Source organism: Panthera uncia, assembly GCF_023721935.1.
Source record: "Panthera uncia isolate 11264 chromosome A3 unlocalized genomic scaffold, Puncia_PCG_1.0 HiC_scaffold_11, whole genome shotgun sequence".
Lineage (NCBI taxonomy): Eukaryota > Metazoa > Chordata > Mammalia > Carnivora > Felidae > Panthera > Panthera uncia.
This window is the reverse complement of record NW_026057578.1, coordinates 15,100,710-15,128,070: the sequence shown is the minus strand read 5'-3', so window position 1 is coordinate 15,128,070 and position 27,361 is coordinate 15,100,710. Positions and strand designations below refer to the sequence as shown.

Here is a 27,361-nt window from a genome sequence, read left to right as displayed (position 1 = left end):
TTCATTTGGAAATCCCTGAAGTCCCTTACTCAGACTCCTGACTGAGATTCTGAGCCATAGCAGTTGTGGATCCTCCTGAGGCCTCCAGGCAGTGAGATGACCCACCTTAGAACCCACCTTCCAGTGCCCCTCCCCAGAACCCCTGCTTGGATCTTGAGAGGCCCCAGCCTAGTCATCTCCCTGCCGTGTGGCCTTGGTCAGTGGCTTCCCCCCAACTCTCTGGGCATGCAGGAGGAGCCCCCCCAGCACTGCTAGCCACAGTCCCCAAGAGTCTGGATCATGAGCCCCTGACTCCGGGACCCATCTCCAGGCCTCCCTTGGGCCCAGGTCTCACCCCGGCCTGGCAGTGGTGTCGTCACACTCTGTACGGATGGCACATGGGCAGCTCGAGTGACGCAGAGCAGAAGCGCGTGCAGCAGCGCTTGACCCAGCGCAGGGTGGACGATCTGCACATCACCCGAGGCCCGGGGAGGTGGATTCGGGTGGGCAACCCCTCAAACCAGATCCACTGATCAGCTGCCTCCAGCTGCTGCTTGTCCCCCATGGGAGTTTTGTGCTGGTAGGTCTTCAGGAAGATGATGCGGGGTTCTCCTTTAGGTGATTGCCTTCCCTGGGCTCCAGGGAAAGCGGTCAGGCCATGATCCTTCGATGTCCTTGGGAGCTCAGGCTCCATCTGCTCTTTGCCCTGGAGCACTGCTGCAGGTGACTCCTGTGCCTTGTTCCTCTCCCCCAACCCCTGCTTGAGCTCCCCTGTGGACTGTAATTTCTTGGATTCCAGTGTCTTCTCAGGGCACTCAGCCTCTTGGAGCTCTTCATTATCTTGTTCCACTCTATCGCAGACATTACTGCTCCTGGCAGGGGGAGGGAAGACAGTCAGCAGAGCAGGACTAAGGCCCTGACCCTCCAGCCCTGAGAGAGTTGCTATGCGGCCAGCTCAGGGGGGAAAGCTAGAGAGGACCAGAAGAGAAGCTTCACCACCAGGGGATGTGCCTGGAGGCACGGGATGGGATAAGGATGGGCGAAGGGCCAGGAGAGGTTGCTAGGACCCCTAGGACTGTATGTTGTCTGCATGGACTGCTGGCCAGGATTCTTCCTTTCTGGATTCCAGGTGAAGGGGTGAACTAGTCCAGTGTTTTCAAATTGTGTTCCAAGAAACCTTAAGGTTCTGGGGAGGTATCTCAAATGCCCTCTCCGCTCTGGGAGGGGCAGGGTGAGGGCAGGATACCTTTCCACCCAACAACACAGCTGGGGCTTGAGGACAGATACTTGAAGAGAGGTTGTGCTGCTTTGAACAGGTTGGGAAACTGTGGGATGAGATAGGCCTGACCTTACCAGCTCAGTGTTTCCTGATTTCCGGCATCTAGGAGGCCAGCTCAGAGTGAGGAGCCCAGAGAGGGGGTGTTAACCAGAGGTATTCAGTGCTGGCAGGAGACCTTCCCCAAGGGTGTCTGTTCTCTGTAGAGAACCATTGGGTTCTCTGCACAGTGGTGGCACTGTCCTAGCTCAGTGTGTGAATCAGTGAGGACTCAGCCTCAAGATAATGACAGTACTGTTAAAAGCCACCATTGTGACTTGAATGCCTGCTACACGCCAGGCCCAGGACTCTCTCACACCAGTTCCCCAAAGTAGGGGGCAGCGAAGTGGCCGAGTGGCTTTGCGAGCAAAGGTTTTCAAGGCCGACAAACTGGCGTTCAAATTCGCTTCTGCCTCTTACCATCTGTGCGTTTGGGGAAAGAAATTCAACCTCTAAGAGCCTTAGTTTTCTCATCTGTAAAACTGGGATAATTCTATCTACCTAATTGTGAAGAATTATGTAACTGGGAAATGCTTGTGAAGTGCTTAGCATATACCTGGCACTTAGCAGGTGCCTAATATCAACTTTCTTAATATTCTGGTGTGATTTATGAGGAAGCCAAGCCTTAGTAAGATGACTGGTCTGCAGGTGAATCTCTGCATTGTGTGGACTTGAGGGTGAGGAGGATGAGCGGCCCCTCTTGCTCGGGTGGTGCCCTGGCTGGTGGTTAGTCCCATAATTGGATGATTGTGACCATGATTAGGACCACAGCTCTGATATCACACAGGAATGGCTTCAGATCCTAGCTCTGCCACTTACCAGCTCAGGTAGCTGGGACAAGTCGCTTTATCTCTTGAGCCTCAGCATCCCATCAGTAAAATGGGGCTAATAAATACCTTTCTCACAGAGCCTTTGTAAAAATTAGGTTTTCTTAATTTCTTAGCATATATAGATTGTGCCTATTCCTAGTAAAGATAGCTATAGGGTCTGTGGTGGGGGCATGGTGGGCCAAGCTCACCTGGTGGAGATCCCAAGGATCTTCGGAACTCTGAGCAACGAATTCCAACACCTTTTGGCCAAGTTATGCAGTTCTTGGATCCGGGGGTTTGAGCTCTTGAGCAGCTTCAAGAGCGACAAGTTTTTTAATACCTGCCGGGGTCAAGAAACAAGGAAAAGAAAAGCTTCAGCTTTCTGTAGTCTCCCACAACCCACCTAGACTTTGGCTCAACTCAGGTCAGGGCTGGGCCTGGTGACTTCTGGGTCACTAGAAGCCTGGCAACCAGGAGGGACCAAAATGGGGCATCTCACCATCTTAAGTCGGTTCCGCCTAATTGCTTTGCTGACAGGTTGCGGTATCTTGTCCTGTGGTTCTTCATCTTGTAGCTGAGAGAGAGACACAGAGAGACGGAGAGACACACAGAGAGCGCTAATATAGGAGGAATCCCCCTGAACACCTCCATTATGCTGTTCCATTTAGCTGAGCGTGGTTTGACCAAACTTAGACTGGGATTTTTGGCTTGGTTTGGGGCAGAAATGGGGAGACCATTCTAACTCTCCTGATCTCTCTTCACCCTTCACCTCTCCCTTTCCCCCAGGCTGGATGGCCCCTGCTCTGGGTGTGGCTGGACCCCCTCCACGTCCATTCCCAAGTCCAACCTTGGAAACCATTCTATTCTTGGGCCTCTTCCTTGCTGATGGACTCATAGTGGGGCCGTGAGACCTCAAAGACAGGTATCTGGGGCAAGACTGGTATCAGGCACCACCTGCACCCTGCCCCTCTCAGTTCGGCCAGCACTCAGGCTGGCTGTCAGGAGGGCTGTGCTGGAGCTTCCAGGGAGGGGGGCTGTGACATCACTGAAATTTGTGACAGCAGCAGGGCTGGGTCTCCAAGGAGTACGTGTGTGGCAGCGGTGGAGGGTGAGGAGGAAACTCCCATTTGTGGAAAACCCTAGTAGGTGCCAGGTAGAGGCATTCTCTTACCTCCCTGTGAGGTAAGAGAATTGTCTCCTCTTTTTAAATAAAGAAGCCAGGGTTCAAAGGGGTTAAATAATTTACTCAAGGCCACACATGTGGATAATGGTGGAGCTGGAAATTTAAGGTCTGACAGTCAATGCATGAAACCAGGGGTTCCCAACTATGCTCATCTGTTCTCTCCCGTCCTATGTTGACTGTGCACGTGCTACATGTCAGGTGTTGTTCTAAGCGCTGGGATAAAAGAACATTCTTCCTCTCAAGGAGTTTACATTCTGCTGGAGGGGAAACAAAACAGTACGTGTGCTTGTAAAGCAAAATGTGTTTACCTATGTGTGTGTATTATAAATTTTACTGAAACAAATATAAAATAATAAAATTCTACAATACTCTTTATTGTAAATTCCAAAGAGCCAGTTTATTCTTAACAGTATGCTTTTCCTGGGTCTTGCCTAACTCCTATCCATAGCCAATCTATGGTTGTTATGGATGAACAAATGTAGCTCCAACATAAATGTTGACATTTTCAGGAGGAAGAAAGTAAAAAAGTGAGAGAATAAAATGTTGGAATTTCACTTATTCACCAATGACATATCGACTTATTTGCTGTATTGGATCAGTTTTCAAATACCGGCAGTGTGTTTTCTCAATTTTTTTTTGGTGTGTGTGCTGTTTACAATGTACTAGCTAGAGACAGGACATATGTGTTTACATTTAATTGCATTATTAACATCTCCTCCGTTAGATGTTAAGGCTAGACCATGGGTGGGCAAGTTTCTTCTGTAAAGGGCAAGATAGTAAACAGGTCAAGCTTTGCAGGCCATATAATTGTACCTGCTCAGCTCTGCTATTGTAGGGTGAAAGCAGCCACAGATAGTATGCAAATGAGTAGGCATGGCTGTGTTGCAATAAAACTTTATTTACAAAAGTAGTTGGGCTGGATTTGGGCCATGATCAACCCCTGGTGCAGACAATCGACAAAATAATAAACCCGATTTATAACGTACCTATGTTTGGGTGTGAATACTCCTACCAGGGCTGAATTCAAGCTACCAATGAGACGTCACTGAATAGAGAATTGAATGGAAATGCATAGTAGCATATGATTATATATTTCCACAACAGTGAAGACTCTCAAGAACATAGATAATAAATAGCAAAAGGTAGCAAACAATTACGAAGTGATGAGTTTGAGCATTTTTTGCCTTTGTTTTTAATATCATTAATTTAATTAAGTTTGTGTAATTTGATTTTTAATGATGGCTAGGCGTAACAACCAGCCAGCAGAGCTTGTAAGAGTGTAATAGTCTTTTGCAAGCTCTTATGAGTCGGTTCCAGCACACCACTGTCCTGTCAGAGGGAAATAAGTGTGGGAAGAAAAGTAAACAGGGCAGAGGGCAGTGGGAGAGCAAAGGCAGAATGTTTGCCATATTAAAATGGATGGAATGGGAAGCATTCACCAGCCAGATGAGATGTGAGCAAGGGCCCGAAGGAGGTGAGAGAAGGGGAGACTAGTGGCCGCAGGAGATGAGGACAGGGAGGGGCTGTGGTGAAGAGCAGGGAGAGATGAGGGCTGCTCTGAAGGATCTGCCTAGCTGGCCACATCAGGAATTGGAAGAGCCTGTGGAACACAGCTTCCCCGGGCACCACCCCATTCAGCCGGCCGGTCTGATACCCAGCCGAGTGTGAGAACCACTCTCCAATACACCGCCTCTAGGGCGGAGACACGTGCGTAGAGGGTGCTTAGCCCTGCCTTTTAGGGGTGATGGACCAAGCCTAGGCTGCAGAACAACTTCGTGCATGTCAACGTCCTTTATTATTAGGGTGAAGGGGGGAGGTTAACATGCTGTGACCCAGGCCAGAAACCTGGAGGTGGCTTGAGAGGGAAGCTGTGAAGGACACTCGCTCTCCCCTCTCCCTTCTGTCCACCCCACTACTCCTGGCTCCTCTGCCTGCTCAGGCTCGAGTTGGGCGGTTTTTTTTTTTTCACTCAGAACAATGCCCTCAACATCCACTCAGTTATTGCATGTATCAATAGTTTGGGTTTTTTGTTGTTGAGTTTTATTCCAGAGTATAGAATGCACCACAGTTTATTTAACCATTCCCTTACTGAAGAACATTCGAGTTGTTTCTAATTTAGAGCTATTACAAGTAAAGCTGCTGTGAACATTCATGTATGGGTTTTTGCATGGACATAGTTTTCATTTCTCCATAAGGAGTGCGATTGCTAGTGTCTGTTTAGTTTTCTAAGAAGACACAAACTATTTTCCAGAGTGACTATATTATTTTACATTCTCACCAGCAATGTATGAATGATCGGTTTTTTCTGCATCCTTATCTGCTTTTGGTATGGTTCCCATTTTTTATTTTTATTTATTAAAACTTTTTAAAGTTTATTTATGTATTTTGAGAGAAGACAGAGGGCACAAGCAGGGGAAGGCAGAGAGAAGGAGAGACAGAATCCCAGGCAGGCTGCACGCCATGAGCACAGAGCCCAATGTGGGGCTGGAACGCACAAACTCTGAGATCACGACCTGAGCCGAGATCAAGAGTTGGATGTTTAACTGACTGTGCCACCCAGGCGCCCCACTATGGTCACTATTTTTTAAAATGATTCTCGTAAGTGTGTAGTGATACCTCATCATGGTTTTAACTTGCATTTCCCTAATGGCTATTGATGCTGAACATATTTTATTGTGTTATTTGCCATTTCTGTATTCTCTTTGATAAAACATCTGGTTTTTGTCCATTTTCTAATTGGATTGTTTGTCTACTGCTGAGTTTTTAAAAATTAATTAATTAATTAATTAATTAATTGTTACTTAAATCCAAGTTAGTTAACATACAGTGTAATAATGATTTCAGGAATTTAGTGATTCATCACTTACATATAACAACCGGTGCTCATCCCAGCAAGCGCCCTCCTTTAATGCCCATTGCTCGTTTAGCCTATCCCCCCACCCAACAGCCCACCAGCAACTCTGAGTCTGTTCTGTATATTTTAGAATCTCTTCTCGTTTGTCTCCCTTTCTGTTTTTATCTTATTTTTCCTTCCCTTCCCCTATGTTCATCTGTTTTGTTTATTAAATTCCACATATGAGTGAAATCACATGATATTTGTCTTTCTCTGACCAACTTATTTCACTTAGCCTAATACACTCGTTCCATCCATGTTGTTGCAAATGGCAAGATTTCATTTTTTTTTTGATCGCTGAGTAAGATTTATAATGTAATATAGTAATATTCTATAATGTATATCGATACATCTTCTTTATCCATTCATCAGTTGATGGACATTTGGGCTCTTTTCATACTTTGGCTATTGTTGATAGTGCGGCTATAAATATTAGGGTGCATGTGCTTCAAATCAGTATTTTTGTATCCTTTGGATAAATACCTAGTAGTGCAATTGCTGGGTCGTAGGGTAGTTCTATTTTTAATTTTTTGAGGAACTTCCATGCTGTTTTCCAGAGTGGCTGCACCAGTTTGCATTCCCACCAGCAGTACAAAAGGGTTCCTGTTTCTCTGCATCCTCATCAACATCTGTTGTTGCCTGAGTTGTTAATTTTAACCATTCTGACAGGTGTGAGGTGGTGTCTCATTGTCGTTTTGATTTTTATTTCCCTGATGATGAGTGATGGGGAGCATATTTTCATGTGTTTGTTAGCCTTTTGGATGTCTTCTTTGGAAAAGTGTCTATTCATGTCTTTTGCCCATTTGGATTATTTGTTTTTTGGGTGTTGCGTTTGATAAGTTCCTTACAGATTTTAGATGCTAACCCTTTATCTGATATGTCACTTGCAAGTATCATTTCCCATTACATTGGTTGCCTTTTAGTTTTGCTGACAGTTGCCTTCACTTTGCAGAAGGCTTATATCTTGATGAGGTCCCAATAGTTCATTTTTGCTTTTGTTTCCATTGCCTCTGGAGATGTGTCAAGTAGGAAGTTACTGAGGTGGAGGTCAAAGAGGTTGTTGCCTGTTTTCTCCTTTAGGATTTTGATGGTTTCCTGTCTTATGTTTAGGGCTTTCATCCATTTTGAGTTTATTTTGTGTATGGTATAAGAAAGTGGTCTAGGGGCACCAGGGTGGCTCAGTTGGTTGAGCATTCAACTCTTGATTTCAACTCAGGACATTATCTCATGGTTCCTGGGATCGAGCCCCATGTCGGGCTCTGCGCTGACAGCACGGAGCCTGCTTGGGATTCTCTCTCTCTCTCTCTCTCTCTCTCTCTGCTCCTCCCCTGCTTGTTTTCTCTCTCAAAATAAATAAATAAAATTAAAAAACAAAAGAAAGAAAGAAAGAAAGAAAAGAAAGAGAAAAGAAAGAAAAGAAAGAAAGAAAAGAAAGAAAGAAAGAAAGAAAGAAAGAAAGAAAGAAAGAAAGTCTAGGTTCATTCTTCTGCAATGTCACTGTCCAGTTTTCCCAACACCATCTGCTGAACAGACTGTCTTTTTTCCATTGGATATTCTTTCCTGCTTTGTTGAAGATTAGTTGGCCATATGTTTGTGGGTCCATTTCTGGGTTCTCTATTCTGTTCCATTGATCTATGTGTCTGTTTTTGTGCCAGTACCATACTGTCTTGAGGATTACAGCTTTGTAATACAGCTTGAAGTCTGGAATTGTGATGCCTTCAGCTTTGGTTTTCTCTTTCAATGTTACTTTGGCTATTTAGGATCCTTTCTGGTTCCATCCAAATTTTAGAATTGTTTGCTCTAACTCTGTGAAGAATGTTGGTGTTACTGTTGAGTTTTGAGAGTTGTTTATATATTCTAGAGTCAAGTCCTTTGTAACATGTATGATTTGAAAATATTTTCTCCCATCTGTAATACCTTAATTTCCTTTTCTTGTCTTATTTTGCTAGCTAGAACTTCCAGCACCACATTGCATAAAGGTAATGAGAGCAGTTATCCTTGCCTTATTCTTGATCTTATCTTTCACCAGTAAATATGATGTTAGCTGTAGGTTTTCTGTAGATGCTCTATATCAAGTTCAAAGTTACCCTCTATTCCTAGTTTGGTGAGAGTTTTTATAATAATGGCATTGGCTTTTGTCTAATGATTTTTCTGCATGAGTCAATATGGTCATGTGATTTTTTTCTTCTTTGGTTCATTACTATGGTAGATTATATTAATTGATATTTGAATATTGAAATAGGCCTGCATGCCTGAATAAACCCCACTGGGTTTTGGTGTTTAACACTTTTTATGTAATTTTGGGTTGAATGTTTGGTAATATTTTGTTGAAGATTTTCTGTGTCTATTTTTGTGAGGGCTATGGGTCCTTTATATGTTACATGTATTACTCTTGAACTGGCACAGTAGTATTTGAGAGGGGACTTAAAATAGTTGTAAATATATATTACAGACTCTAGGGAAATGACTAAAATTTTTTTAAAAAGAAGTATAATTGGTAGGCTAAGAAAGGAGAGAAAATAGGATCATGTAAAATGCTCAAAGCAAAAGAAGGCAGAAAAAGAGGGAAAGAAAGAAAAGAAAGAACAAGTACAACAAATAGAAAATAGTTATAAGCATAGTAGATATTATGCCAATTATATCAATGATGACTTTAAATGTGAATGGCCTAAATATATTCTAATTAAGAGACTGGAACTGTCAGAGTAGACAAAAAACAAAATAAAACAAACAAACAAAAAAAACCCAAACCAAGACCTAATTATATGTTGTCTAAGAGAACCCCACTTTATTTTTTATTAAAAATTTTTTTAATGTTTATTCATTTTTGAGAGAGAACACAAGCAGGGAGGGGCAGAGAAAGAGAGATACAGAGAATCCGAAGCAGGCTCAGTGCTATCAGCGCAAAGCCCAACGTGGGGCTCATACCTGTGAACTGTGAGATCATGACCTAAGCCAAAGTCAGACGCTCAACCAGCTGAGCCACCCAGGTGCCTTAAGAACCCCACTTTAAATATAAAGCCAAAGATAGTTTAACAATAAAGGGATAGAGAAAGACATACCATGTTCACACAGTCAAAGGAAAGCTTGAATAGCTATATTAATTTCAGATAAAGCAGACTTCAGAACAAGAAACATTATCAGGGATAAAGAAGATTGTTAAATAATAATAAAGGAGTCCATTATCCAAGAAGACATAATAAGCTTTAATATATATGCCCCTAACAATAGAGTGTCAAAACATGTGAGGCAAAAACCAGTAGAACTCCAAGGAGAAATAAACAAATACACTGTTATAGTTGGAGACTTCAACACCTCTCTTTCAGTAATTATAAGTCAAACAGGCAGAAAAATCAGTAAGGATATAGTTGAACATCACCAGCAATCAGCTTGATCTAATTGGCATTTATGGAATACTTCATCCAACAAATAGCAGAATACGCATTCTTCTCAAGCTTATATGGAACATTCATGATAGACCACATTCCAGGCTATAAAACACACCTGAACAGATTTTTAAAAGAATAGAAATCATACAAAGTATGTTCTCAAAACACAATGGAATTAAATTAGAGGCCAATAACAGATAGTTGGGAAAGTCCTGGATATTATTAAACAATCTGCTACTGAATAACATGGATCAAAGAAGAAATCTCAAGAGAAATTTTAAAATATTTTGAACTACATGCAAGTGAAAATACAAGTTATCAAAAGTGTAGGGTGCAGTGAAGACTGTGGTTAGGAGGAAGTTTATAGCACTAGTGCATATACTGGAAAAGAGGAAAGATCAGAAATCAATCTAAGCTTTCATCTTATAAAATGAGAGAAAGAAGGGCAATTTAAGCCTAAAGCAAGCAAAAGAAAATAATAAAAATTAGAGCAGAAATCAATGAAATTGAAAACAGGAAAACAGTAGAGAAAATCAATGAACCCCACAAATTGTTCTTTGAAAAGGTAAAAATAAACAGATCTCTAGCCAACCTAACCAACAACAAAAAGAAAGAAGATACAAATTACCAATATCAGAAATTTAAGAGGGACCACCACTATTGATCCTAGGGACATCAAGAGGATAATAAAGGAATATCATGAACAACTCCATGCCCTCAAATTTGATAACTTAGATGAAATATGTCTATTGTGTTGTGTTTTGGTACTGTCTTTGTCTGGGTCTGGTAATACCAAGTTCCTAAAATATGTTGAGAAGTGTTCCTTCCTATTCCATTTTCTGAAAGAGATTGTATAGAATTGGTATTAATTCTTATACATAATTCTCCTAATAAACATTGGGTGGATCTCCCCAGTGAAACCATCTGGGCCTAGATATTTCTTTCTTTTTTTTTTTTTAAGAGGTGTGTGTGTGTGTGTGTGTGTGTGTGTGTGTGTGTGTGTGTGTTGCATTGACTACATTCTTTTTTTTAAAAAATTTTTTAATGTTTATTTATTTATTTTTGAGAGAGAGAGAGACAGAGCACGAGCAGGGGAGGAGCAGAGAGAGAGGGAGAAACAGAATCTGAAACAGCCTCCAAGCTGTCAGCACAGAGCCCGACGCGGGGCTTGAACTCAAACCCGTGAGATCATGACCTGAGCTGAAGCCGGACGCTCAACCAACTGAGCCACCCAGGTGCCCCAGATTCAATTTCTTTTATAGTTATAGAGCTGTTTTTATGATCTATTTCATGTTGGGTGAGTTTTGGCAGTTTGTACTTTTTGAGGATTTAGTCCTTTTTATCTAAATTGCCAAACTGATGTGTGTAGAATTGTTCTTAGTAGTCCCTTATTATCTCTTTAATGTCTGGGAGTCTGCAGGGATATCCTCCGTTGCACTCATGAAATTGATAGTTTAGGTCTTCTGTTTCTTTTTTTCCTTCGTCAATCTTGTTAGAGGTTTGTCAACTTTACAGATCTTTCCAAAGAAGCAGCTCTTTGTTTCCTTGGTTTTCTGCATTGTTTTTCTATTTTCAGTTCTTTGGGGTTTATTTTGCTCTTCTGATTCTAGTTTGAGGCAGGAGCTTAGATTGTTGGTTGGAGGCCTTTCTTCCTTTGAAAGTAAACATTTAGTGCCGTAAATTTTCCTTTCAGCATCCAGTTAGCTGTGCCCCACAAATTTTGATACTTTGTACTTTCATTCAGCAAAATTTTTAAAAATTTCGTTGAGATTTTCACTTTGACCCATAGATTATTTAGAAGTATGTTGTTTACTTTTCATGTGTTTGGAGATTTTTCCTGTCACCTTTCTGTTGCTAACTTGGACCTATTTGATTCCACTGTGGTCAAGGGAATACTCACTGTATAATTTTAAATCCCTTTCAATCTTTTAAATCTCTTGAGGTTGTGTGTGGTTTGGTGTTTTGATTTTTTACTCAGGGTATTGTCTATTGGGGCGGATATTCCATGGGCACTTGAAAAGAATGTGTATCTTGCTGTTGTTGGATGGAGTAGTCTCTAAATGTCAGTTAGATCCTTTTGGCTGATGGTTTTGTTAAGTTCTTACAGATCCTGTTGTTTTTCTGCCTAGTATTTCTATCAGTTGTTCAGAGATGTGTGGAAGTCTCCAACTCTGATAGTGTATTTGCCTGTTTCTCCTTTGGGTTTTATCAGTTTAGTGCCTATATGTTTAGGATTACTTTGTCTTCCTCCTGGTTTGACCCTGCTATCATTATGTAATGTAACTTCTTTTCCGGGTGATTTTCTTTTATCTGCTATTACCTAATATTAAGATGGCAGGCTCTGCTGTCTTTTGATTAATGTTTGTATGGCATATTTCTTTTACATCCTTTTACTTTCAACCTACCTATGTCATTATATTTGAAGTGAATTTCTTGCTGATGGCTTATAGCTGGGTCACATTTCTGTATTCTGTTTTTCAGATCTCTCACTTTTAAATGACTTATTTAGGCCATTTCCAGTTGATGTAATTATTTATGTCTTAGTGTTTCCATTTGCCATTTTATTTTCTGTTGGTTCCCTCTATTTTTCATTCCTCTGTTCTGTTTTTCCACCCTTCTTGTGTTACTTGAACATCTTTTAGGATTCCATTTTGTATTTATCTATGGTGTTTTCAAGTGTATCTCTTTGTGCAGAGTTTTTAGTGACTGCTCTGGGGTTTCATCATACATTCATAATTTATCCCAGTCTACATGAGTCACAGTATCGACATTTTGCCACTTCCAAGTGAGGTACAGAAGCCTTCTGTTTAGATATTTACTTTCCCTTTTATAATGTCTTACATATTTCCTCTACATACACTGAGAACCACATCAGACAATGTTATATGTTATAATTTATACTTTGGCCATTGAGTATAATTTAGAAAACACCAGTGGGGAAGGATAGTCTATTACATTTACCTGTATTTCCATTCTTTTCATTTATCTTTCTTCATTCTTGATGTTTTAAGTTTCCTTCTTTTACCATTTCCTTTATGTTTGAAGAACTTCCTTCAGCCATTTTTTTAAAGTAACCTCTACACCCAGCGTGGGGCTCGAACTCACAACCCCAAGATCCAGTCACACACTCTACCAACTGTGTCGGCCATTCTTTTAGGGTAGGTCTTCAGACAACAGATACTCTTAGTGTGTCTTTTATTTGAGAATGTCTTAATTTCATCTTCAGTCCTAAATGGTCTTCTTTCTGGGTATAGCATGTCAGAGATAAACAAATTAGCTAAAGTAGAAAGGACAGATTTTGATCATGAATATACTCTTGTAATAGGGAAAAGAATCCAGTGTGAACTGAATTCAGCTTTGATTTGTATAGACAACTTGGAATCTTGAATTCAGGAATAGGGAATGGGGGTAAGTGGGGGCTCTGTAGAGCCAAGGAAGTGAAAATTTACAAAAAGCATAAAGGGGGTATTGGTCCATGTGAGACCTATCTAGGTTTGCTAACTGACACTATTGAAGTTAGGCTCCTACACTTCCACGAAAGATGCATATCTTGCTGTTGGGAGACAGGGCCCTATATTGGGAGGGGGGGCGTTGGCTAGAGCAAACAGTAAATTCATTTGGCAGCCTTGAGTTTTCTCAGGTAGGCACTTTAAGGGGTCTGGGGTCATCCTAGGGATTCAGCCTTGAGTTGTTAGAAACTATGTTAGTGTTTGTTCAAGTCTGTATAGACCAAGTTTAAGGCCATGTTGAAAAGAGGGCTCAGAGGAGCCCAGCTAGAGTTTGGTCAAGGAGAGAATCTTTGTCAGGCACTCTGGACTGACCGTATCTTCCTTCGCTCCTTGAATGCTGTCCCACTTCTTTCTGGCAGCTCAAATCTGCTGCAACTGAACTGTTGTTCCCCCACAGGAAAGGTGTCATTTCTCTCTGACTGCCTTCACGATTCTTTCTTTGACTTGAGTTTTCAGAAGTTTGATTATGTTGTGTGTAATCATGGATTTATTTGGGCTTATGCCGGAGATTCAGTCGGCTTCTTGAATCTGTAGGTTCAGGTCTTTGTCGAACTTGGGAAACTTTCAGCCATTCTTTTCTGGAATGTTTTTTCAGCTTCACTTCCTTTTCCTCTCCACCTGGGACTCCCATAACACAAATGTTAAATCTTTTGTTACTGTCTCACAGGTTTCTGAAGCTCTGTTCTTGCTCTTTATCCTTTTTAAATATAATTTTCCCTCTCTTTCAGATTGGATCATTTCTACTGTTCTATCTTCAAATGCACCTGTCCTTTCAAACATTATCTCCACCCTTCTATTGAGCCTACCCAGTGAGGTGGTTTTATTTTACATTTTGGTTTCTGTATTAGTTTCCCAGGCCTGCCTGCTGTAACAAATGACCACAAACTTGATAGCTTAAAACAACAAGTTTATTTTCACACAGTACTGGAGGCCAAGAGTCCAAAACCCAAGGTGGTGGTTCCTTCTGGAGGCTCCAAGGGAGAACCTGTCCCATGCCTCTCTCCTGGCTCCTGGTGATCACCAGGCATCCTGGGTGCTCCTTGGCTTATCGACCCATCATCCCAGTATTTGCGTCCATCTTCACATGGTGGTCTCCCCTGGGTCTCTTTCTGTGTTTTCACATTGTCTTATAATGGACGCCAGTTATTGGATTTAGTGCCCACACTACTCCAGTTTGACCTCATTTTAACTAATTATTTCTGCAGAGACTCTATTTCCAAATAAGGTCACATTCTATAATATTGGGTATTTTGGAGAACACGATTCAACCCAGCACAGTAATTTTTTTCTTCAGTTCTAACATTTCTGTTTTCTTTGTGTCTTCTATTTCTTTTTCTGAGATTTTTAAAAATAATTTTTAAAAACTTTTCACTTATTTATTTTGAGAGAGAGAGAAAGAGAGAGAGAGGAAGAGGAGAGAGAGAAAATTCCAAGCAGGCTCTGCACTGTCAGCACAGAGCCTGTCTTAGGGCCCGAACTCACAAACTGAGATCATGACCTGAGCCAAAACCAAGAGCTGGAAGTTTAACCAACTGAGCCACTCAGATGCCCCTCCCTGATGTTTGTTTTCATTTATTTGAAGAATGTTTGTAATTGCTTGTTGAAGCTTTTTAAAAAATATTTGTTTTTGAGAGAGAGAGAGCACAGTGAGTGAAGGGCAGAGAGGGGGACAGAGGATCTAAAGCGGGCTTTGTGCTGACAAGCAGAAAACCCAAGGCAGAGCTTGAACTCACAAACTGCGAGATCATGACCTGAGCCAAAGTTGGACGCTTAACCGATTGAGCCACCCAAGTGCCCCAACTTGTTGAAGCATTTTTATAGTGACTGTCTTAAAATCATAGATAAATCCAGCAACACTGATCTGTTGGTATCTGTTGATTGTCTTTTCTTATCCAAATTGAGATTTTCCCAGTTCTATGTATGATGAATTATTTACAGTTATAACCTGGACATTTTGGAAAGTATGTTATGAGACTCTGGATTTCATTTAAACCTTCTGTTTTAGTAGGCCTCGGATGACCTGGTCCAGTGATACCAACTCTTTACCACCAGATGAGAGTGAAAACCCGTACTACCCACATGACCCCCCTGACACCACCCAGTAGGGGAAGGGTAGGGTAGGGTTGCCTCATTACTGCTGGGCAGAGGTGGACATCTAGATTCCATACTGGGCCTCCTTTACAGTGGGGGAAGGGAGTGGGGCCTCATCATTGCTGGATGGGGATGGTAGTGTAGCTCCCCCCATGGCCTCCTCTGACACCATGGAAATGGGAAAGGGTACTTGGAGAGAGGTACTTGTTACTGTTGGGCAATGATGAAGCCTCCCCCCACCAACACCACTTGGAGGTGAAGTGGGGGAGGTGCCCTGTAACCTCTGTTACAAGACAAACATTGAAGTCTAGGCTGTCCCCCTCTGTCTGCAGGTGGAGGCTAGGAGTGGCTTTTCCTCTAGTATTTTGCTGGAGTGGGCCATTTAATGTCAGAAGATTTCTGTCTTGCTAGGGTGCCCCTTTCTCAGTCCTTTGACAAGAGAAAACAGGCTTTTCATGGAGGCGACTTTAATCTGTGCCTTGTTGGCATTTCCAGGTTGCAGGCTTCTCCAGACCCTAGCAAAAAGAAAGCCTACTGGGGGGCAGGGGGGGAGGAGTCCTGGTTGATCTGCCTTCTTATGTTTGTTTGAGATAAAATGTCCAGCATTTTAACCTGTACTTGTGGGAAGGAAAGAGAGGAATGCATCTACTCCATTTTATTCAGAGCCCAAAGTCCTCTTTTTATTTTATGCCCTCTTCATTCTTATAAATCCAAACTGGAGATGTTTCTGGATTTTTTATCCCTCTAAGAACTTGTAGGTCACTCTGAATCTTATCCGGGTCCACTTGGCTAGACAAAAGCCATGCCCACAATTTCTTTGAGATAAGCCCTTCTCTGCATTAGGCTTCTGCTGAAATGGCTAAGGGACAACACCCTTCAGCTTTCTAGAATCTCTATTGTTTGATTTAGAGGATCTGTAAAGCACACCTATAATCTTAGAGGTCTTTTATCTGACTGAATAGTACTCTGAGGCGTTGCCTTTCGTCTTCCTGAGATGTGAACTCAAGATCTTAACAGTCAAAACCTCAGTTTCATTTTTGGACCATGGTGGGGTTTTTTGTTCGTTTGTTTTTGTTTTTGTTTTTTAAGGTTTTCAATGCCCTGGATTATTTGAGCTTTGCGAGGAAAGCACTTCTTACTGTGACTATCATTTGCCGTTTGGAGAGGCTGCGAATTTCCTACCATGAAGTTCTGGCTCTTTTATATTTACCACTGCTTCCCTTTGGCTCAGGGTTTCTCAGCCTCAGCACTACTGATATTCTGGGCAGAATGAATCTTTGTGCGGGGGGAGGTAGGGAGAGGGGTCTGTCTTGCAATTAGACGCTATTTACCAGCATCCCTGGCCTCTACTAACTGGATGCCAAGAGCAACCTCTCTAGTTTCGAGGACCAAAAATGTCTCCAGACATTGCCAAATGCCCCGCAGGAGGCCACCTCGCTGTCACTCGGGAGCTGCTGCCTTAGTTCCGCCCTCTCTGCTGGCATTTTACTGTCAGCAGCGAGAAGAGACCAGGTGGCACCTTTGACGCCTTCCTGGGAAATGTCCTCAGCTAGACCACCCAGCTCATCAGGGGTACTTTCTGCTGCCCACTGTACTGCAGGCGACGGGGCTGCTAACCTCTGTGCTAGGACATAACCGGCTTCCTCTCCCCCAGTTCCCCAGTTCCCCAGTTCCCAATAGCATTTACCCACTTTGCTGTCGGCCCTGCCTTTTTCTCAAAGGCCCGAGGCTTCTATTAACAGCGTTTCCAAGGCGCTTTCCCTACAGTCTCATCAATTTGTGGTGAGTGCTAACGCCACTGCCACATTTCGGAGCTGACACAGCAGCACTCTCCCGCAGTACCAAAGTCTAGGCCCTGTCTCCTGCTGCATGGCAAACTAGTCTTGAGTGTAGCAGTTTAATACAAGAGGGATTTATTATGTCAGGGGTTTGGGGCATCAGGAATCCAGGAGTGCTCTAGCTGAGGTGGTGATGTCTCAGCATCTCTCGAGGTGGCCGTCAAGCCCCCGGCCAGGACCGCAGTCCACTCTCTCGAGGCTCCACCGGGCCCGGCGGTTCCGTTTCCCTGCGCCCGCATGCGGTTGCCGGCCGGTCTCTGTTCTTCCTGGCCGTCGGCTGGAATCTTCAGTGCCATGCCGCGTAGGCCTGTCTGCATGGCTGTTGATGACACAGTAGGGTGCTTCCTCCAGAGCGAGCGAGCCAAGCAACAGAGGACACACACCCGAGACGGGAGCTGTGGTCTTTTGTTTTTTCAATCCTAGTTTTGGACAGGATCCACCACCGTTTGTGACTGTATCGAGAGTCGCCTCGATACAGTGTAGCAGAGGACTACACAAAGGTAAGAATAAAGGAAGGGCAGGGAGCACCGGGGGGCCTTTGGTGGCAGGCAGCTGCGTTTCAGTTTTCATTCAATTCAAGATATTCTTCTCATTTCCTTTTGGAGTTCACCTTTGACTCTCGGTTTTTTTTGAAGTGTCCTGTTTTATTCCCAAGGATTGGGGGTGTCTCCCAGATGCCTTTATTGGTTACATTTTAATTCTTGTATAGTCATAATACATTTTGTCTGATTTAGATTCTTTTAAATTTGTTGAGGTTCGTTTGGTGGCCCAGGCTATGATGCAGCTTGGTGAATGCTTTATGTGCAGTTGCAAGAATCCTTATCCTGCTGTTGTCGGGTTAAAGTGTTAGCAACGTGGCAGTCGGAACAAGTCAGTTGATAGCGTTCAGGTTTTCTACCTCCTTCCTTTTTTCTCCTACTTGTTTTATTGATTACTGAGAGAGCAGTATTGAATTCTCGAACTGAAATATAGATTTTTCTCTTTCTATTTTAGGTCTATTGGTTTTTACTTCATCTGTTTTTGAAACTCTGTTATTAGATGTATTCGCATTATAATAGTGAAGTCTTTTTGGTGAATTGAACTTTTTATTGTTATCACTATCCCTCTTCCATCACTGCTAATAGTCTTTTTGAAGGTTTATATTTGTCTGCTATGAATACTGCCACTCCAGTTTGATTTGATTACTGTTTGTGTGGTACATCTCATTCCATCCATTTACTTTTTTTTTTTTTAATTTTTAATTAATTAATTAATTTATTTTTGAGAGAGAGGGATAGAGTGTGAGTGGGAGGGGCAGAAGGAGAGGGAGACACAGAATCCGAAGCAGGCTTCGGGCTCTGAGCTGTCAGCACAGAGCCCAATGTGGGGCCCAAACTCATGAACCACGAGATCATGATCTGAGCCAAAGTCGGGTGCTTAACCGAGTGAGCCATCCAGGTGTCCTTCCATCCATTTACTTTTAACGTACATGTTTCTTTATAGTTAAATTCGGTTTCTATAGACAGCACATTATTGCCTTTTGCTTTATTTCCAAATGTACTAGTCTGTCCTTTAATTGGTTCTTTCATTGGCAATTGGATTAAAATCTTACATATTTGTTTTATATTTCCATCCATTTTTTTCTCATTTTTTTTTCCTTACTTTGGATTAATTACATTTCTTCAGGGAAAAACATCAACCTATTGGGTACCAAAAATAGACAATAAGACTTATTCCATTTGATTGAAACATTACTCATAGTACACCAAACAACATGAACAGGAGCATAGCTGTCTGTCTGTGGTTCACTTGGCCCCAGGTCCAATAACTGATATGGTGGTCCCAGATGCATAGCACACACATAGTGGCTTTACCCTGTGGCTGGGGAACCAGGCCCAGAACTTCTATAGCAAGCAGTAAGCAAACCTGCCTTGGTCTGAGAAAGACATGATCTGGTCTCTCAAGCTCTATTAACAATTATCAATCCTAAGCAAGGGTGCAGAAGAGAAGTCAAATCCTTGCAATCTTGACATAGTCAACAAGACACGTTGAACACCAAAAGGGCCAGGGAGAATGCCTCCCAATATTTAAAAAAAATTTTTTTTTAATATTTTATTTATTTTTGAGAGAGAGAGAGAGAGAGCAGGGGAGGAGCACAGAGAGAGGGAGACACAGAATGCAAAGCAGACTCCAGGTTCTGAGCTGTCAGCACAGAGCTCGATGTGGGCCCGAACTCAAGAAACACGAGATCATGACCTGAGCCAAAGTTGGACGCTTAACCGAGTGAGCCACCCAGATACCCTGGCTCCCAATATTTTTATTATTTCACTTTATCTTCATAATGGCTTGTTATTTATACCTCTTAAAAAAATTTTTTTAGTGGTTCCCCTTGCATATATGGTGTATGTCTTCAATTAACCAAAGGCAATCTTCAAATAATGTCATACCACTTATACAGCAGAGGGTCCTTAAATAGTATACTTCCAATTACTCATCCCATCATTTTAACTATTGTTATTGTCATAATTTAACTTTTATATATGCTATATACCCACAACGTACTGCTGCTGTTTTAAAAATTGAAGTGTTGTGACATATAGGGGCACCTGTGTAGCTCAGTCGGTTGAGTGTCAGACTCTTGATTTCGGCTCAGGTCATGATCCCAGGGTTGTGGGATCGAGCCCCACAGTCAGCATGGAGCCTGCTTAAGATTTCCTCTCTCTTTCTCTCTCCCTTTCTCTCTCTCTCTCTCTCTCCCTGCCCCTCTCCCCCACTTGTGCTCTCTCTCTCTCTAAAATACATTTTTTTAAATGTAGTGACATAATTTTATATTAATTTCAGGTGTATAACATAGTCATTCAGCAATTATATACATTACAAAATGCTCACCACAGTAAGTGTACTTATCACCTCTCACCGCATAGTTATTGGCTATATTCCCTACTCCAGACTTTACATCCCCATGACTTCGAAAGCAAAAGAGAAGTGTATTGCCACTCTTTTGCTTTAGTCAATTGTCTTTTAAGGTGATTAAACACAGAAAAATGTCTCTTATATTTACCTTCATTCTGTCCATTTCCAGAGATCTTTACTTGTTTATGTAGATCTTTCTGGAGGTAGAAAGAATATGATACCGGCGAGCAACCTGCATCTAGGAAGGAAATGAACTCTTACCTGTCTGAATGGAGTCCCCGTCTTCCTCCTGTTTCACAAGCGTGCCAGCGCCTGTGCCCCAATTCTTCTCGGAGGTTCCCGTCCTTCTTTGGAATTCAGGTTAATTGGTTGCTCTGCAAACTCAGCTCTCTGATGGGTTTGACAAAAGCTGTAATTTTATAGACTACCTAACAATTTTTAAAAATTGTGATTAGTGTGGTCATGTTGCTGTCCCCAGCTCTCTACATCCTGCGTGGAGCCTGAAGTCTTGGCCATCTACTTTCCCACGGCTCCTTTTACCCCCTTTGGCCATCTGCTCCTGGGTCCGCTGCCTGGCTCCTTCTCTGGGCTGGCACCCTTCCGGCTTAGCCCCCTGAATTCTCTCTAGCTTGGACGCTTTCCCCTCTCTACCCCTTTATGAGGCAACTATCTGGCAAAGAGAAGAGACAGAGGTTCCAGATCTGTCACCATCTTGGGGACAGCTCAAAACAATTCATGGAGTCCTGTTCCCAGGAATAAGCCTGGAAAGGGGGGAAGCGGCTTTGGGAGTTGAGCTCTCACCCACCACACTCCAAGTTGGCCTCATTCCTCTGTGCTAGGAAATGGGACCGAGTGTCTACTCCACCCATGAATGAGGAATAAGAATCAAATTGACTGAGACCTTTCTTGGAAGATGAAAACTGCAACAGGACTGAAGGGGAACAGGCTGGGGCAAGCGGTTGTAAGCATAGTCTCTGGAGCAGCCTATCTGGATTCCAAATCCACGATTTATTTGCTGTATGGCCTTGGACAAGTTCCTTGACCTCTCTGTACCTCAGTTTTCATCTGGAAAATGGAAATAATAATAATAGTACTTACCTCACAAGATTGTTAAGAGGATTAAAAGAGTTAATAAATGTAGGCAAAACACTTAGAACAGCAACAGATATATAAGTTCTGAAGAAGTGTTAACTATTAGGGTGTACTTCCTATAATTACAGAAATTCGTGGAAGAAAGCAGTTTCCTCCCTTTCTCAGAACCCATTACCATCAAAACACCTAATGTTTATTAAGCATCTCCAAAGTGCCCACGTCCGGTACTAAGCATTTTATACGAATTACCTCATAGGTAGTAGGGATTAATTATTCCTACCTAATAAGCAAGGAAATCAAAGAACAGAGAAATTAAGTGTTTATACAACCAGCTAGATGGAGAGCTAGGTTTGCAACCCAGGAGGGTCTGACGACCACGCCTGTGTCCTTAACCACGTGCCTCCCATAAACTAGTTTCCTTGCTTGTAAAATAGTGGGAAAGCCGCCGGCTGTGTTTCTCCCAGGGTTTTGGGATCCCACTAACAAGAGAAGCAACAGCGCTCAGGTACTTGTACAGAGCGCTGGTCCCCGACAGGGAAACCCGAATGTATCACGACTCCATCCCTCTCTTTGCACATGCCCCTCCCCACCCTACGCCCGCCCCTCTTCTCTGCTTGTTGAACTCATTTCTTCAAGATTCGGCTCAGATATCAGCACCTAGATTTTATTCTAACAATGGAGGGATTTAAGCAGGGGGCGGCACACCAGAGTTGGCGGTTTGAAATGATGGCTGACGGCTGGGGCGGGGGGCGGGGATGGAGTGTAGCCGGGCCGAGCGAGTACAGGGTACCCAGATAGAAGGCTACTGGAAGAGCCAAGGGAGAGATGGTGGTGGAAATGGAGAGGGTTGGTGGATTGGAAAGTTATTCAGGAAGGAGAATCGACAGGAAATGGAGGTGTATTTAGCGCAGGACAGAGAGGTGCCAAGGATGACTCCTAGTTCCTGGCTTGCTCGCGGATGTTTGTTGAGTGAATGAACGAATGACCCCACGGCAGAAGCATCCCCGACAGACACCCCCGACCCGGTCCCGTCCCGTCCCGTCCCCGAGGCTTCTGGAGCTGCGAGCACGAGCACAAGGGGATGGGGGGAGGGAGGGAGGAGGAAGAGAATGGGCAAGAGTCTCAGTCCAGGAGTTAAGCAGATTGGACACTTCTGGCGCTGGTCTGAGCAGGAGGCGCGGCGAGGGGGGCAAGCCCTTCTCCTCTCCTCCCTCAGTTTGCGCGTCGCCCCTCCACCCCCGCCAGCCCGGATGCACAGCGCCCCTGTTCGCGCCCTGGAGGGCTTGGCTTCTCGCCGGCGTCTCGGGGCGCGGCGCTGCGGCCCACCCCTGCAGCCCTGACCCGCCCCGTCCCGGCGCCCACCCCGCCCAGTGCGCTGGAAGGCTGGGCGGCGGCTCGGTCCGGTCCCGGATCCAGAACCGGGGGCTGCCGGGTGAGTCCCAGGTTCAGGAGGCCCTCCGCCGCGGCGCACCTGCCCTGAGTCGCGGCACCGGGTCAGTGCCCTCCCGGCTCCGCCGGGCCCCTTTCCCCGCGTGCGCCTTCTCGCCCGGGGTGCGGGTGCGTTCCGGCGGGGCTGCCCACGAGTCGCCAGCAGCAAGTGCGCGTGGGCCGAGAACCCGCGCGTGTCCCCGCGGCGGGGCTGCGCCGCCGGGGCGCGGCGCAGCAAGTGGAACGGAGCGTGCGGAGCCCAGCGCCCGGGCGGCGGGTTGCGGGCGGGCTGCGGGCGGAGTGCAGACGAGCGTGGCCGGCCGCGGGGCAAGGATGCGCGCGGGGAACTTTTCGCCCGGCCTGGAAGTGCGAGCGGCCGCGCCCGAGGGGGCTCCCCGCGGCGGCCGGGAGGGAGGCGAGCGCGGGTGCCCGTCGCCACCCCTCCCCCACTTCCGCCGCCCGCCGCTTCCTCGTTCCCGGCTCCCAGGGCCCGGCCGTCCCGCGGGAGCCCCGGCAGCGCAGCCCCACCCCGGCCGGCGCGTCTCGCTCCCACGCCCCCGCAGCCGTCTCGCCGGAGCCCAGCCACCGAGGCAGCGGGGGCGCGGGGCGCTGCAGGTAGGGGCTCTGCGGCAGGGGCGCAGGGGCGACGGGCTGGCCGGGGGCCGGGGGCCGGCGGCACGAACTGGACGCCCCGGGGCCCTCGGCCTCCTCTCCACCCCCACCCCTCACCGCCCGCCCACCGGCGGGCGCGCCCCGGCCCTTTTTAGGGAATTCTCTAGCTCCTGCGGACTCAAGGGCGGGTGGAGCGGAGACCCGGAGGGCGCGCTCTGCCTTGCACGGGCACCCCGGGCTCCCCAGACCTGGACTCCCTTCTCCCAGCACCTTTCGTCTCGTAAACAACTCCTTTTCTCTCCCTGGCCCCAGCTCCGATGCCCCCTGGGGGCAGCTCCTTGGGTCTCGGGAGAAGGATGGGGCTGGGGGAGGGGGAAGGGGGAGCTCCCGCGCCCCCAGCCCGTGGGCACCCCCACCCTCGTTCTCTCCTTCCCTTGCCCCCCCCCCCCCTCCACCCGGCCGCTGGAGCAGACGGCCCCAGGGGCCCCGGGTATTTTTAGCGCTGTGACCTGGGCGGCAGCTCGGAAAGCTTTTCCTAGGAATCGGCGTCAGCGCCTCCCTCCCCCCGCTGCCAGCCGGCGGCCACCCGGTCCCGCACACTGCCTTTGGCCCTGGCTGGCCCGCTTGGGTTTGGGCCCCTCGCGGCCCGCAGCAGCGCCTGTGGAGCTGGCCGGGGTCTCGGACACTGATTCCAGATGAGTCGAGGAGGCAGGCTGCAGAGGATGATGAGCTGGTCCTCAAGCTCTTGCCTCCGGTGATGGGCTCAGAGGGACGAGCAAATGGGAGTGAACGTGTACAGCCTGGGCTGGCCCAGAGTTCTGGTATTCTGGAAAGCTCTCAGCATTGGGGGTCCGGGGGCCCTGAATTGGACCCAGGCCCCGCCCTTCCAATTGCTACTCTGACTAGTAGGGATGTAAGACCGAGATGTCAGAGGAGAGGCGCCCAAATAACGAGCTGGGGAATGCGGAGAAGAGATGGGCGGCCTCTGGATAGTGTAGTATGCGGGCTTTACATTTTACGGGGCACCTGCACCCTCAGCCTCTCCCATTTGAGGCATGTAGGACTATTAGGCCATTTTCAGATGGGGAGACCGAGGCTGGAAAGATGATTTCCTTAGGGACAGAGCCAAGTCTGGAAGTCAGATCTGTGACTTCAGAGCAGGGTTTGGAGGGGATGGTGGTGATGGGGAGTATGGTGGGGAGGAGGTGCTTTAGCCTTTGTCTGGGTTTTGAAGGCAGGGCATGAACCAGAGTTGCAGCATTAGAGGAAGATGACCTTCCACCCTGAGATCCCCAGCCCACCCCCTTCCCTGGCCTTCTGAGGGGAGGCCGGGTCCATTAAAAGTGCCTCCCCCATTTGGGCTGGACCAGTCCTCTCACAAGGGCATGATACTGAGTCTTGGCCATCGGCCCCATTCCCTGAATACAGAGGAGCTTCTCTTGCCGTGCCTGGAACCGGCATCCCCTTTGTGGAGCCAGGGTCAGCGCTGCCACTTTAGGAGACTTGTGGTAATGGACTTTGTGGTAACGGACTTTGTTTCGAGGAAGGGAAAGAGGTAGCCAAGACCAGAGGTGTCCAGGCTGCACCTGGAGGCCCCACGGCTGGGATGCCAGCTGCAGCGGAGCTCCCCATGCGCCCCAGGCCCAGCCTCCCCCCGACCCCTTCCCTCTCAACTTCATAGCTGTACTTGCTTTTCCACCTTCCAGGAGCTGACATGGACCCAAATCCCCGGGCAGCCCTGGAGCGCCAGCAGCTCCGCCTTCGGGAGCGGCAGAAATTCTTTGAGGACATTTTACAGCCAGAGACAGAGTTTGTCTTCCCCCTGTCCCACCTGCATCTCGAGTCGCAGAGACGTAAGCTCTGAGTCCTGGGGAGAGGGACTGGGGTGGGGTAGGGGAGGCACGTCTTGTACATCCTGAAGTATGGGAGCCTCATCCCCCCATTTTGTTGGCCCTCGAAACTTCTGTCTCTAGACCTGACACATATCTCTGACCATCCTACGGGCTCTGGCCCGCATCCTCCTGACCTGCCCCCTTCTTGATCTGCAGCCCCCATAGGTAGTATCTCATCCATGGAAGTGAATGTGGATGCCCTGGAGCAGGTAGAACTTATTGACCTTGGGGACCAAGATGGAGCAGATGTGTTCTTGCCTTGCGAAGACCCTCCACCAACCCCCCAGACATCTGGTATGCCCCTTGGCTTTGGGGACTTGGGCACCAGTTAGCCAGAAACAGGCGTCAGGCTCTGAAATGAGGCTGCAAGCGGGACCGGGGAAATATACACGTAGGGCCTGGAAGTGGGTGTTTCTACCAGTAAAACAGCTGTCTGTTCTGATTTTAGGGACGTTGACTCTGAGGGGAACTGGGTGACAGATCCTCAATCTAAAATTCTGAGGCGGGGACGCCTGGGTGGCTCAGTCAGTTAGGCATCTGACTCTCGATTTTGGCTCAGGTCATGATCTCATAGTTTGTGGGATCAAGCGCTCCATTGGGCCCCTCACTGTCCGCGAGGAGCCTGCTTGGGATTCTCTCTCCTCTCTGCCCCTTCCCCGGCTCTCGCATACATGCTCTTGCACACTCTCTCTCTCCCTCTCAAAATAAATAAAGATTTAAATGTGTTGGGTGCCGCACACTATCTAAAAATAAATAAATAAATCTAAAAAATAAATAAAACTTCTGGGAATGCCCCAACCCCCCCTTAATCTTTGTTAATTTTACATTTGTGAAATTAATGTAATTAGTTCATGTAATTAAAATAATGTAAAATATAATTTTTATATTACACAACTTAAGCTGTTTTAGCCATCTTCATATGAACATTTACTGAGCACTTTTTTTTTTTTTTTTTTTTTTTTTTTAGTTGCTAATACTGTGCCAAATTAGCTCAATTCTTATAATATCCTATTAGGGCAGGTGGTAGTATCCTAATTTTATAAAGGAAGAAATTAGAAGTTGTCACACAGCCAGAAAGTGGAAAAGCTGAGCTCAAACCATGGCTTTCTCATTCCAAAGCCCGTATGTTTAGCTTATAAGATAGATACTCTCTTTTTTTAGAGTAGGCTTCATGCCTAATGCAGGGCCCAACGCGGGGCTTGAACTCATGACTCTGAGATCGAGACCTGAGCTGAGATCAAGATTCAGACACTTAATAGATGAAACCACACAGGCTTCTTCTTTTCTCTAAAACTGCTGCTGTTTACTGATGGCCTGCTACGTGCCAGGCATTTTATAATCATTCTTCGATTTCAGCCTCAAAACCCTTCTGGAATATAGGTGCATATCCCATTTTTACAGAGAAGATTCAGAGTCCTTGAGGGGGAAAATGACTTGCCCAAAGCTACCCAATATCAAGTAGGTGGCGTAGGTGGAGTTTGCACGCTTGAGTCCATGGAGCAGACTGCAGGGCCCATACATGCCGTAGTAAAATGAAGGGACCTGAGAGGACACCTGGCTGTCTGCCGGACTGGCTCAGTTGACTGGTGAGGCCTCTGCGCCTCTCTGGGCTTCAGCCCCTGCTGGCCAGAGCATCTCTCAGAGCCCCCTGAAGCCCTGTTTGTGGCGCTGACCAACTCTTCTTTTTGGGCAGGGATGGACGACCGTCCAGAGGAGCTGGGCCTGCCAACGGCCACGCCAGACAGGACTGCGTCCCGCACCTCATCCTCGTCTTCCGACGACTCCACCAACCTGCACAGCCCAAATCCCAGTGACGGCGGAGCGGACACGCCCTTGGCACAGTCTGATGAGGAAGAGGATGGGGCCGATGGGGGGGCAGAGCCTGGAGCTTGCAGCTAGCAGTGGGCGTCCATGTATAGACTGAGCGGGCTGGCTCTTCCACACAGGAGACGAGAGGCCCAGCCAGAGCCCTGCGGAGAAGACCAGACTCTTTACTTGCAGCAGGCACTGGGGGGAGGCAAGGATGGTGGGATGGTGAGCCTCTCTGGGAATCAACCCTCCTGCTTTACTGCTAACCTTTCCTGCTGCGACACCCCCCCCCCCCCCCCCCCAGTTTTTGGCTTTGCTCCTGAGGCAGGGCTTGCAGGCGCGGAGATGGAAGATGAGGTAGGACAAGATGCCGCTGCTTTTCCTAGCGCCCCTGCCTCCCCCAGACTATCCTGCAGTCTTCTGATAGAGTCTCCTACACCAGTGTCTCTAAGTGGACGTGAACTCCTAGCACTCCCCGTGCTGTGGTACCCCTGCTCCCCCACCCCCTGTTTGGGAACAGGGCACGGAATAAGTAATAAACAGATAATAATATACCAACCACCCCCCTTCATTTATCACACTGCAGAGATATCAAACCCGCTGTATTTTTTCAGTTCTCTAGCCAACACC

General features: G+C 46.1%; 3 protein-coding genes and 1 long non-coding RNA gene across 6 annotated transcripts in view; 2 read left to right on the top strand and 2 right to left on the bottom strand.

The window, feature by feature from the left end:
* TP53TG5 (TP53 target 5) overlaps positions 1 to 3,336 on the bottom strand; it is a 3,924-nt gene extending 588 nt beyond the window's left edge. Inside the window, exons 1-4 of one of the 2 annotated variants that reach the window (XM_049650697.1) lie at positions 2,951 to 3,336; positions 2,603 to 2,677; positions 2,313 to 2,443; positions 335 to 851 (exon numbers count right to left, since the gene is read on the bottom strand). In XM_049650697.1, coding sequence (XP_049506654.1) covers positions 356 to 851; positions 2,313 to 2,443; positions 2,603 to 2,677; positions 2,951 to 2,998 — 750 coding nt within the window. In that variant the 5' untranslated portion in view covers positions 2,999 to 3,336 and the 3' untranslated portion in view covers positions 335 to 355. Of the gene's footprint in view, positions 1 to 334; positions 852 to 2,312; positions 2,444 to 2,602; positions 2,881 to 2,950 lie in introns of those variants that run through there. The other variant, XM_049650696.1, reaches the window with a different exon arrangement.
* SYS1 (SYS1 golgi trafficking protein) overlaps positions 1 to 24,826 on the top strand; it is a 34,568-nt gene extending 9,742 nt beyond the window's left edge. The window contains exon 3 of one of the 2 annotated variants that reach the window (XM_049650699.1): positions 24,737 to 24,826. In XM_049650699.1, the coding sequence (XP_049506656.1) occupies positions 24,737 to 24,743 (7 nt within the window). In that variant the 3' untranslated portion in view covers positions 24,744 to 24,826. Of the gene's footprint in view, positions 1 to 20,067; positions 20,188 to 24,736 lie in introns of those variants that run through there. The other variant, XM_049650700.1, reaches the window with a different exon arrangement.
* Positions 16,881 to 22,547, bottom strand: LOC125936549 (uncharacterized). The gene is made up of 4 exons (XR_007462057.1): positions 22,462 to 22,547; positions 20,800 to 20,963; positions 20,160 to 20,288; positions 16,881 to 18,685 (listed from the first exon to the last, which is right to left on the bottom strand). It is a non-coding gene; the product is annotated as an uncharacterized LOC125936549 (long non-coding RNA).
* DBNDD2 (dysbindin domain containing 2) lies at positions 24,745 to 27,289 on the top strand. The gene is made up of 3 exons (XM_049650695.1): positions 24,745 to 24,883; positions 25,079 to 25,216; positions 26,616 to 27,289. The coding sequence occupies exons 1-3, from the start codon at positions 24,745 to 24,747 to the stop codon at positions 26,819 to 26,821; spliced, it is 483 nt and encodes a 160-aa protein (XP_049506652.1). The 3' UTR covers positions 26,822 to 27,289.
* Positions 27,290 to 27,361: the final 72 nt, after the last annotated feature.

Coding starts and splice junctions, on each gene's coding strand:
- DBNDD2 (XM_049650695.1), top strand. CDS start 24,745: ATGGACCCAAATCCCCGGGCAGCCCTGGAGCGCCAGCAGCTCCGCCTT. Junction 24,884..25,078: donor GCATCTCGAGTCGCAGAGAC/GTAAGCTCTGAG, acceptor CTTGATCTGCAG/CCCCCATAGGTAGTATCTCA. Junction 25,217..26,615: donor ACCAACCCCCCAGACATCTG/GTATGCCCCTTG, acceptor CTTTTTGGGCAG/GGATGGACGACCGTCCAGAG.